The sequence below is a fragment of the Gastrolobium bilobum genome, unplaced genomic scaffold, assembly GCF_033153095.1.
Source record: "Gastrolobium bilobum isolate Gb01-03AN ecotype WA unplaced genomic scaffold, APGP_CSIRO_Gbil_v1 utg12914, whole genome shotgun sequence".
NCBI lineage: Eukaryota > Viridiplantae > Streptophyta > Magnoliopsida > Fabales > Fabaceae > Gastrolobium > Gastrolobium bilobum.
In genome coordinates, this window is record NW_026897469.1 from 8,563 (window position 1) to 20,669 (window position 12,107).

Here is a 12,107-nt window from a genome sequence, read left to right on the forward strand (position 1 = left end):
ATATGGGCCTATTCACCCATCATTTGGACCTTTCAAATATTATGAATTTAATAGATGCATCTACAAAATGGCCACATATATGTCTATTATCAACTTACATCTTGTCATTTGTGAGATTGTTTGCTCAAATGATAATATTAAGAGTACAATAAGGACAATTCGTCTTCATAATGCTGGTGATTTATGTATTAGCAAAATTATTAAATGTCTCCAATTGATTGCTAGAACATTGCCTAGAACAAAGCTTCCTATTTTTGCATGGAATATGCTATATTTTATGCTGCAGTACTTGTACGCATCATACCAATAAGTTATCATCTCCCAATTACATTTGCTTATGGTCACGAGCCAAATAATATTTTTGATGTGCAAATTATATTCTAATTACTCCACCACAACGCACAAAGATGAATCCCAAATATAGTTGGGAATATATATTGGATAAGAGTTTCCTTATATAATATCTTGAAATAAAGACTGGAAATTTAGTGGATTATTCTTATCAGTCTTTCAAACATGAGAGGGAGAGAATAAACAGTTGGAAAATATATAATGCATTATCATTATCTCATAGATTGTCGCACAAAGCAAATATGAGCAAAAGGATATTATACATCGACTCTCAGATGATTTAACTGACCAATAAGTCTAATATTACAACTGTACATGCTCCAATTTATATTGTACATGAAACAAATGATCGGTTCCAAGGATAAAAATTCTCAAAAATGAAGGAAAGGAGCAAATGATTAAGATGGTCATAATATAAAGACATAAAGACATAACTTTGATTAAACCTCAAGGGAGGTTCAGGTACCTGAAAATAATGAAAATGAAGATATCTCTATTGGTTATGTCATTATAAGAGAAAGTTGGAACCGTAAAGATATAGTTGTCGACAACATTTTTTAAAATGAAATGATAGAACAAGACGAGGATTTTGAAGCTAAATATGTTAAAGAAATGTGAACAAAGAAATAATTGGCCAAAATATAAAGACGCAACTCAAATTCAAAGTTTTTGGATCTATAATCCAAACACGTGAAGGTGTAAAGCCAGTGGGGTACAAATATGAAAAAACTATAATAAGAAAAATGAAGTTGTATGATATAAAGCACGACTTGAAGCACAATGATTTTCGCAAAAGCCTGGCATTTATTATATGAAATATATGTATTCTTTTGTGGTGGATGCGATCACATTCACATATCTTACTAATCTGGCAGTATATGAAAAATTGACATAACCATTTTAGAAACTATGTCGTTTTGATTAATGAAGGGTTTAGGGTTTAGGGTTAAACAGTTCTACAGCCACTTTAGAAACTACGTCGTTTTGATTAATGAATGTGTGTTTCCATAATTTTGTTTATTTATTTATCATATATATTCTACTGAAACACTTCTTAATTCACTTAAAATTACAGAAACACCTTTCATTAATCAAAACGACGTAGTTTTTGGAGTAACTACAGATAACCTTATCTAAAGTGGCTATAGAAATATATTTTTTCCATATATATATATATATATATATATATATATATATGGGAAAAATGTTTCTGCAGTTAATGCAGATAACTTATCTGCATTTATTCCCAAACGATGTCGTTTTGGTATTGAAATCTTAAAAAATTATAAATATAAAGACTATTATAACTTGAAATAAATTAAAATTACAAAAACACCATGATTTCCCCCGCAAAACGACGTCGTATTGGACTTACTGCAGATAACTTATCTGCAGTAACTGGAGAAAAAAGAACCCTATATATATATATATATATATATATATATATATATATATATATATATATAAATAATTGACGCTGCTCTTACTAAAAATAATCGTGACTAAACATATATATAATGAGAAAAGTGTGTATCATTTTAAAGGATATAAAGTTGTCTCATTTTAAGTGAGAGAAAGAGATAGATAAAAAGAGAGAGTGGACAAAAAATAAAATAAAGTTGTAGATTTCACCTCTTTGTGAAAATAAAATGACATAAATTATATTATTTAAAAAGACAAACATTTTTCCACTATATAATTGACACTGCTCTTACTAAAAATAATCGTGAGTGTTTACCTACATATATTTTTCACAAGTCTAATTTACACGAGTCATATATATTTATCACTATAGTATTCTACATAACTACCAGTATCCTATTCTATTTTAGATAAGACCAAACTTCTCCTGCCCTTCCCATTGGGCTTCCGTCACTGCATTCCATTCGATGATCCCATTCTCTGGTAAATCTGTTAATAAAAGAAAAGAAACGATTCCTGTCCGTAAGCTTCCAGTATGCCCCGCCTTACTTCCCGCTCGTCAATCTTACGTGCTTCCCTCTCTCTCGGGAAACCCTTTAGACCCTTTCCATCGTTCTTCATTTTCTCACTCTGCTGGAACTGCAAATTCCATTTTCATTTTCTCTCTTTTTGTAGTTATAAACCAATCCAAGAGCAATGGATGACCGAATTGACGACGATGACACGGACAAGGAGTCCTTGGCCGGCCTGAGCTCTCTTCCACCTCACCGCAAAGCCCATTCGTATAGCCAACAGCTCCGAGGCACCTCCACACACAAACGCCACAATCAAGTCCGCAAGCACAGTCTCGACGATTGCCGTATGTCGAATAACATGGACTCTTTTTACGAGGACTCTGACTCGGATGATGACTTCTTCCCACATTCATCTACAAATCCTGCTGCTGATGAATACATCGAAGGTGATGATGATTTGTGTCAGTATCAGCCTTTGCAGGAATTTATTGGCAGCGGGGGCGGAACTGGGATCTTTAAGGCTCCCATTAGAGCGGCCGTTCATCCCGGCCGTCCCCCGTGTGTTGAGTTAAGGCCCCACCCGTTAAGGGAGACTCAGGTTGGGAAGTTCCTCAGAAACATTGCTTGTACCGAATCACAGTTGTGGGCTGGACAGGAAGCTGGGGTGAGGGTGTGGGAGTTTCAAAATGCTAATGAACCAGGTTGCGGTCTTGGTGGAAAGGTGAGAAGAGGCGACGAGGATGCTGCGCCATTTTATGAATCAGCGGATACCTCTCCCACCTTATGTTTGGTGGTCGACAATGGGAATAGGTTGATCTGGAGTGGTCATAAGGATGGGAAGATAAGGTCTTGGAAAATGGATCAACCTTTTGCTACCCCTTTTAAGGAAGGTCTTTCTTGGCAGGCACATAGAGGTCCTGTTCTTGCCATGACCACAAGTTCCTATGGTACTTCACTTCATTCTCTTTTCTCTTCTCTAATTCGTTTCCTATATAGCACCTTTTGTTCACTACATCACCTTACCAGCTCTCACTTCTGTCTCGCATTCATCCAGGCGATCTCTGGTCAGGTTCCGAAGGGGGTATTATTAAGATATGGCCATGGGAATCCGTTGAAAAATCTCTTTCCCTGTCTCCAGAAGAAAGGCATATGGCAGCTTTACTTGTTGAGAGGTCATTCATTGACCTCAGAAGTCAAGTCACCGTTAATGGTGTTTGCAGTATATCTTCTCAAGAGGTTAAGTGTTTGTTGTCTGATCATGTTAGAGCTCGAGTCTGGTGTGCTGGGCCTCTATCCTTTTCACTGTGGTATGCTTCCTGTTCTAACATTGCATTACATTACATTACTTGAGGTTAATTCCCGGATATGGTACTTGAATTTGCTCTAATTTGCGTCTTGTTTGGTATCAACGCACTTTATGATGTTATGGTAACCTCTATTTTAACTTCCTAAACTTTTGCTATAAGTGTTTTCTTCTACTCTCATAAATATGCCATTCCTCCAAATTAGAATTTGAATAACTTCAGAATTGATTTTCTTATAGGGATGCCCGTACAAAGGACCTTCTGAAAGTATTTAACATTGATGGTCAGGCGGAAAATCGAGTTGATATGTCATCCGTACAACAGGATCAAGTAGTAGAAGATGAAATGAAGGTAAAGTTCGTTTCCTCCTCAAAAAAGGAGAAATCCCAGGGTACTAGCTTTCTACAACGGTCACGTAATGCAATAATGGGAGCTGCAGATGCTGTGCGTCGAGTTGCAACCAAGGGAGCTGGAGCATTTGTTGAAGATACTAAAAGAACGGAAGCTCTTGTGCAAACAAGCGATGGAATGATTTGGAGTGGATGCACAAATGGCTTAATTGTGCAATGGGATGGGAATGGGACGCGTGTGCAAGATTTTAATCGCCATCCTTGTGCTGTCCAATGCTTCTGCACTTTTGGAACACGGACATATGTAGGCTATGTGAGTGGTATTATCCAAATACTGGACCTAGAAGGCAATGTAATTGCGGGATGGCTTGCTCATAATAGTCCTGTGATTAAATTGGCTGTTGCCAATGATTATGTTTTTAGCTTGGCTACTCATGGTGGTATACGGGGATGGAATTTTGCATCTCCAGGTCCTGTTGACAACATAATAAGATCAGAGTTGGCCGGAAAGGAACTTATTTACACAAGACGGCACAATGTCAGAATTTTGATTGGCACATGGAATGTCGGTCAAGGTAGAGCTTCTCAGGACTCACTTCTGTCATGGTTGGGTTCCGTTGTATCAGATGTAGGCATTGTTGTGGTTGGTTTGCAAGAAGTGGAGATGGGTGCTGGTTTTCTTGCAATGTCTGCAGCAAAAGAAACTGTAAGACTTTATTCATGTGCTTAATTATGCATTTGACCATTAAATTATTGTTTTTAAATTCTTGTTTTGCTTACACTTAAATCTTAGTTACAAATTGATAGAAGTTTTTGTATTAGAAACATGATGTAGATTTGTATATAAGGAAAAATGTACAGACACTTCCTAAACTTTAGCCAGTTTTGAAGTAGCCAAAGTTTACTTTGGAATTTGGATAATGATCCTTAAAATTTAAGAACCTGCAAATAGAACATTATGTCCATTAGCTAAATGAAAACCGGTTATCACGTGACTTGTTCATGCACATTATTACATGTGGCATGGCAATATCTCGTTTATCTACGTTCTTATTTCTTCACCTAACAACCGAAACTTTTTGGTATAGTTGGTTTGTGACATGGTAGAGTTTGATTCTTATTGCCCTCATTTTTCTAATTAAAAGTGCTCTTACGTGATGGCGCGTGTTAAAGATGTAATATAAAACCATCCATGTGCCTTCACTTAATAGCTTTAGCTGTTGAGATAGTTGGTTCATGACATTTATTTATTTTCACAATTTTAAAAAGATTATTTTTTTCACTTTATAATTTTAGGGAAAGGTGATACTTATTACCTATTTTTCTTACTACTTCTTACTACCAAATCTTAACCATTGATTTCCGCTAATCTAACGATCATAATTTCTTGGAAATTAATAATTAATTAATAAGTATAATCCCATAAATTACAACCTTTAGATTGGCAAAAATCAACGGTTAAAATTTAGTAGTAAGAGATAGTAAGAAAAAGAGATAGTAAGAAAAAGAGATAGTAAGTATAACCTCCCCCTTAATTTTATTTAGTTATTCAGTATTTTCTATTTTTCAAAAATATAAATTAAATTAAAAAGAAAAAATTCTTTTATTTTTATTTTGTAAATGATGTGGACAAATGAAAGACTGTCATGTGTATTAATGAACACGTGCAGATATGTGATGAATGATTTCTGTTTAGTTGATCGACAAAATGGTCTGTTGGCAGATTTCAAAAAGTTTAAGGACCTCTCAGGCTCTAACCCAGATTCAAAAGTTTATGGTGGCCATTTTAAAATGGGGTGTAAAGAACTTTTTTGTTAAGAACCTTGGGATACACCACTCCAAAAGCTAGCTCAAGGGTGGGAGTGCCCAAGACCTTATAAACTCCACATTAGTTGCACATACAACTAATGTGGGACTATATATCTCAACACGTCCCTCACGCAAGAGCCCTTTAGGCTAGAAGCGTGGAATTGCACAGGCCCAATTTTTGGTTTACCTTTTTGTGCTTTTTATTTTAATTCCACTTTAAAGTGGGGGACGGTGAGGCTCTGATACCGTGTTGAGATATATAGTCCCACATTGATTGGATGGGCAACTAATATGGTCTTTATAAGGCCTTGAGCACTCCCACCCCTTGAGCTAGCTTTTGGGGTGGTGTATCCCAAGGTTCTTAACATGGTATCAGAGCCTCACCGTCCCCTGCTTTAAAAAATGGAATTAAAATAAAAAAAAAAGCACAAAAAGGTAAACCAAAAAATGGGCCTGTGCAATTTCCACGCTTCTAGCCTAAAGGGCTCTTGCGTGAGGGGGCGTGTTGAAATATATAGTCCCACATTGATTGGATGGGCAACTAATATGGCCTTTATAAGGCCTTGAGCACTCCCACCCCTTGAGCTAGCTTTTGGTGTGGTGTATCCCAAGGTTCTTAACATGGGGTAATGGGGTAAAGTTTAGTGTGTGTGTGTGCATTTTCCCTTGTACTTATATCTTATGGTATTATTTTTTCTGAAGTATAAGTTAAAAAACAGGTTTGTTGAAGTTGAAAATAAAAGAAGAAACTTCATCCAGTGTTATGTTTGTTTATCAGTTTATCTTACATTCTCTCTAAAGATAGAATTGTGTACTGCTACTGTACAATAACGATGCTTCTAAGTTGTTGTAAGTTTAATCAATAACACTTATTTTCTCTCTTCTTTTCTCTTTAATTTCAGAATCATGTGTATTTGATAACATAATGCTACTTATAAATCTCAGGAACAGCTTGTCTTGTGTAATGTATATATTTTGTCCATGCATTTACTGCCTATATCCCAATTGTAGGTAGGGCTTGAAGGAAGTGCAATGGGGCAGTGGTGGCTGGATACAATAGGAAAGGCCTTAGAAGAAGGAAAAGCTTTTGAGCGTATGGGTTCTAGGCAGCTTGCTGGCTTGCTTATATCTCTTTGGTGAGTGATTGTAATGAAAGTGTGTTCCAGATTAAACAAATTAATGTGATAAACCTCCTGTTCCTGTTTTTTTTTCTCTATGAAAAGGAATCTTAGATCTCCTTATTATGTACTTTGGATTTCAATCTTTAATATTTTTTCCATTCTTATATTATGAGTTGACGTTCCTCAATTAGGGTAAGAAAGAATCTTAGAACACACGTAGGGGACATTGATGCTGGAGCAGTCCCATGTGGTTTTGGACGTGCAATTGGTAATAAGGTTCGTATCAGTTTCCCTGACCACTGTTTACTTATTTAATAAGAACGTGGTACTTCAATTCTGCCAATAGAATGCAGTACTATTCTGTCAAAATTTCGGAGTCATTATGATTTCTGCCCCATGTTACAATGATGATCAAGAGGGTAAGGCTCAGGCGGTTAAATTTTTTCTCTGTAATAACTGTTTTATTTCTTGATTTAGTGCTATGTATATTTTTTTGCTTACCCTTGAAAGTCAATTGTGAAATTTCATCTAATTACTCTCGTCTGATTTCTCCGTATCTTGATCTTGGTTAAGGAGTTGGACATATTATTTCAATTTTTAGACTGCTGTTTATGGGTGTTGTATGAATATCTTTTCAAGTCACTTGTTTTGTCAGCAAAGGAAAAAAAAAAAAAGCTAGGGATGCTCGATTACAATTTTAACCACGATTAATCAATGAGAGGGGAAAATACATATGAAAAGAATGATCATGGAAGAAACGACCTGGAAGGATAAATTTCTTTTCCTGTTTATTGTGCAATGCTGGACAGAATGCCTTTGCAGTTTTGCTGAAGTCATTGTTATTGCAACAATAAGTTACCCCTTCCTGGTGCTTTAAATTTTTTTGTTGGTATGTAAGTGTAATTGGCATGAGATAAAATTCCCCCTTTTTGGGGCTAAATTTAACCTGCTTTTATTGTGACTTTAGAGATGTCTGTAGCAATATTTATGTTGACGTTACTTGTACAAACACTAGATTGGGAAGGAAAAATAAAAGAATGCACTGATAAACTTTTTTCACTTATGAACTTTGGTTTTTTTTTCTCTTCATTGAAATGAACACTTACATGGCAAAATTGATCAAGCAGGGAGGAGTGGGTTTGAGAATCAGAGTCTATGATAGGATAATGTGCTTTGTGAATTGTCACTTGGCTGCACATTTGGAAGCAGTTAATCGGCGAAATGCTGATTTTGATCACATATATCGAAATATGGTCTTCAGCCGATCATCGAACCTACTTAATACTGCTGCTGGTATGGTACCATACCTGTTCTTGTCTTGCTCTCTTGCCTTCTCCACATATTTATTTTGGCTACTTTACTCTTCTGGCTTGCCATTGGTCCTCTCTGTTACAGCTGGTGTCTCTACTGCTGTTCATATGCTTCGTGGTACAAATGTGAGTCTTATGCTTACAGCTCTTGATTATCTCCATGACTTTCCATCAGTATCATCATCATAATAACAGTTGCATTTCCATCTTGAGATATATAAAACCATTAATGTAACCTCACCCAACAGCTTAAGCTTTTGGGTTGAATTGGTTCTTTACATGGTATCAGAGCCTTGGTGTACCGGGTTCGATCCTCGCCGCCCCCACTTTCTTTCAATTGGAATTTCTTTATTCGCACAGGTAGGTGGGCTTGTGCATTGTCCACCCTTCAAGCCCAGTGGGCTCTCGTGTGAGGGGGCGTGTTGAGATATATAAAACCATTAATGTAACCTCACCCAACAGCTTAAGCTTTTGGGTTGAATTGGTTCTTTACAGTATCATCATCATAATAACAGTTGCATGGCCTTCATTGTGTCATAGGCTATGGGTGTCAGTTCTGAAGAAGCAAAACCTGAGTTATCTGAAGCAGATATGGTGGTATTTTTTGGTGATTTCAACTATCGGCTTTTTGGTATATCTTATGATGAAGCCAGGGACTTTGTTTCTCAAAGGTGCTTTGATTGGCTTAGAGAAAAGGATCAGCTCAGGGCGGAGATGAAAGCTGGAAAAGTTTTCCAGGGAATGCGGGAGGCACTCATCAAATTTCCTCCAACGTATAAATTTGAAAGGCACCAAGCAGGTTTAGGAGGTAAATAGGTGGCAGGTCGAGCAGTACTTTTGGTTTTATATGTTAGATACTTAGATGTTGATTTCAATTTGGTTCCTCACTGTCAAATTTATTAAAAATTAGTAACTCAATAAACATGACAGTTTCAATGTGGTCTGCTGTCAAATATGTATTTAACAGGTTGTTACATGGTCACAATTGCTGGTGTTGTGCATAAGAAAAAATGATAATGTCATAACTTCTATATATTCTTTTAGGGTATGATTCGGGAGAGAAAAAGCGAATCCCTGCCTGGTGTGACAGAATAATATATCGCGATACTCGGTCAGCTCCAGTTTCTGAGTGCAATTTAGACTGCCCTGTTGTGTCATCAATTTTACAGTATGTTACCGGGTCATAATTGCTTTCCATTTTCTTTTTTTCCTATTGGCTACAGTTTGTCATCATTGAAACTGTTTAACAGGTATGATGCTTGCATGGATGTGACTGATAGTGATCACAAACCTGTTCGGTGTAAATTCAATGTCAAAATTTCTCATGCTGATAGATCAATAAGGAGAAAGGAGTTTGGGGAAATTATGACATCAAATGAGAAAATCAGATCCATGCTTGAAGAATTATGTTATGCTCCAGAAACCACTGTCAGCCCGAACAATATAGTCCTTCAAAACCAGGACACTTCATTGTTGCTTATAACAAACAGAAGTACGAAGGATACGACTGTGTATAAGATCACTTGTGAAGGCCAGTCTATAGTCAAGAATGATGGTCAAGCACCTGATTATAGCCCAAGAGGTGCCTTTGGCTTTCCCAGATGGCTTGAGGTATTGTATCTTGATTATTCATATTATTTTTGAATTTGCCAGTTGGCAGGGAATATTTGTTAGATGCAAATACTACTCCTACTGCATGTGAAAAGTTTTGGTGGCAATGACATCTCTTATTCTTTTAAATTGAAGTCGACAATTTTCGAAACAGATCATGCTTACATCAAAACTATTACTAACGCATAATTTAATGTCTGAACAGTTTTATATTATAATTGTCAACCTGAACTCTACAGAATACTTGATTGGTAACATAAATTAGGATGCATTTTCTGTAAGTGGAAAAGAAAATGACCCATTTGTCAAAATTGCAGAGTAGTTTTTTCATTTTGTGAATTTAGTGTCTTGTTTGATGGATCTTACGCTTGTCCTTCCTTAATCATCAAGCTGAGTACTGTTGCAGATTTCGGTGACTAAAATTTAGAATACATTTTTCTAGAGTGTGACTTCTGTGATATTATGGAAGGCCTCCATGTTGTCCCATGCCCCTTGTCGTGAGTCACCTTCCAATAGAAAAACTAAATTAACTTTGCTTCACATTTCTTAGCAAAGTCTCTAAAATTTCCTTCATTTATTCATTGTAAAATTTTACAAATAAATATTATTTATCCGTATTTTAATATTAATTTATAATTTATATAAGGGATTAAAAGATTCATTTATAAACTAAATAATAATACTTTGTTACACTATACTTTCTCTTATTTTTAAATTCAATTTCTAAGAAAGAATTGAAGTCAGTCAGCAGATTGAATTAATTTATTACCAAGATCATATTGAGCACATCATAAAATGAAGACTTTTTTTAATTTCATTTGATTAAATATTGTTATATTACTTCTTAATTATCTGAACCAGATTGTGCTCATTGAATTATTGATCTTCAAATTTGTTTTCATTTCCCCCATTTAGGATAGTATAAATCATTTAGTTGTTCGATTTAATTTGACAGTTGGATTTAAATACAGCTTTATTATAGGCCCACGTTTGTATTTGTTGAAATAAAGTTTACTAGTTTTTGCCTTGAAATATGCCATGTTCTTGGAGATATATCATATGAATTTCTAGGTAACTCTTTTTTTCTTTTTTCCTTTTCTCCGCTTTTAAGTTTGATATGTCTGTTGAAAGTGGGAGGGAGTGAGCATAAGTCGAGGGATTTTTCTTATAGCGAGGGAGTTTACCAATTGACAATCATGCCTTTTCTAAAATGTCTTTAAATTAGGTCAATCCAGCTGCCGGCATAGTTAAACCCGAGCAAAGTGTAGAGGTTTCAATACGTCATGAAGACCTTCATACCTCTGAAGAATCTGTAGATGGCATACCACAGAACTGGTGGAGTGAAGACACCCGAGATAAGGAAGTGATTTTGGTTGTTCATGTCCAAGGCAGCTCCTCCGTCCAAACTATCAGTCAGAAAATCCGTGTGCGCCATTGTTTCTCGGCAAAGACGGTTCGAATTGACTCAAAATCCAACAGCGCGAAGAGAAATCAAGTAAGCTAACTACATAAACTAGTTTCAGAAATTTAGTAGTTCCACTCATGTGGTTGATGACTTAGAAAATTCCAAAAATGCCTAAATGGAAGGAGGGAAATGTCAATGAGAAATGTCAATGACAGATGCACAATATAAGAGGCGTTGTTTAAATTGTTGTTGAACATCCAAAAGCACTTTCTGCTTTAAGTCTTAGGACAGGTTTAGGTTGTCATAATATCTTTCTATTGATGTGCTGTTTTAAAGTTAGAAGTTATTAACCAATGGAAGCCTATTTTCCTAACAATGCTTATTATATTATTTTTTTCCTTGAGGTTTATTTAAAATACGTTCACTTCTAGTTCTAGAAACTACATTGCTTTTGTTGTCCTCACTTGACTAAAATAAGGGGTATTTATTTAGTGAAAGTTTGAAGCCATTTATTTACTAACTTGATGTTATTAGTTTGAATGTTTGATATATATAAACTTTTAATATTGTTTTATGAAGGTTTCTATGGTACCTCCCGCTTTGTCATGTTGCTTAGTTGGCAATAGTATTGAGCTTGGGTTTTTGATCTGGATTCAAGAGAGATTCTTGCAAGTGCAAGTGCTGAATCAACACGTTTTTTTTTTGTTAGATCCATAAAAAAACTTTCACATAAGGTGGAATATTTTTTTTTTTAAACATGATGGGAAAATATTAATTCGGAAAATTATACTGATATTCATGCATCTTGAGTATTTTTGTTTTATATATCAGATACAATTAGTCGCGCGTAAACTTTGTGTTGCTAAGTTCAGTTTAATTCACTCAATGTAGCAGTTATATAATTAGGTA

General features: G+C 35.7%; 1 protein-coding gene across 2 annotated transcripts; it reads left to right on the forward strand.

The window, feature by feature from the left end:
* The first annotated feature begins 2,284 nt into the window (after positions 1-2,284).
* LOC133307125 (type I inositol polyphosphate 5-phosphatase 12-like) lies at positions 2,285-11,500 on the forward strand. 2 transcript variants are annotated; one of them, XM_061507549.1, is made up of 11 exons: positions 2,285-3,235; positions 3,343-3,595; positions 3,832-4,648; positions 6,763-6,887; positions 7,064-7,148; positions 8,000-8,165; positions 8,268-8,308; positions 8,723-8,990; positions 9,227-9,350; positions 9,433-9,793; positions 11,019-11,500. In XM_061507549.1, the coding sequence occupies exons 1-11, from the start codon at positions 2,470-2,472 to the stop codon at positions 11,295-11,297; spliced, it is 3,285 nt and encodes a 1,094-aa protein (XP_061363533.1). In that variant the 5' UTR covers positions 2,285-2,469; the 3' UTR covers positions 11,298-11,500. The 2 variants fall into 2 exon arrangements, with proteins under 2 accessions (XP_061363533.1, XP_061363532.1); XM_061507548.1 differs by having other exon boundaries at positions 8,000-8,308.
* The last annotated feature ends 607 nt before the right edge of the window (positions 11,501-12,107 follow it).

What these genes read in the sequence shown, in the direction of transcription:
- LOC133307125 (XM_061507548.1), top strand. Translation starts at nt 2,470, where the DNA reads ATGGATGACCGAATTGACGACGATGACACGGACAAGGAGTCCTTGGCC. An exon ending in CCTCTATCCTTTTCACTGTG is followed by an intron (nt 3,596 to 3,831) that starts GTATGCTTCCTG and finishes ATTTTCTTATAG; the next exon opens with GGATGCCCGTACAAAGGACC. An exon ending in GGCTTGCTTATATCTCTTTG is followed by an intron (nt 6,888 to 7,063) that starts GTGAGTGATTGT and finishes TTCCTCAATTAG; the next exon opens with GGTAAGAAAGAATCTTAGAA.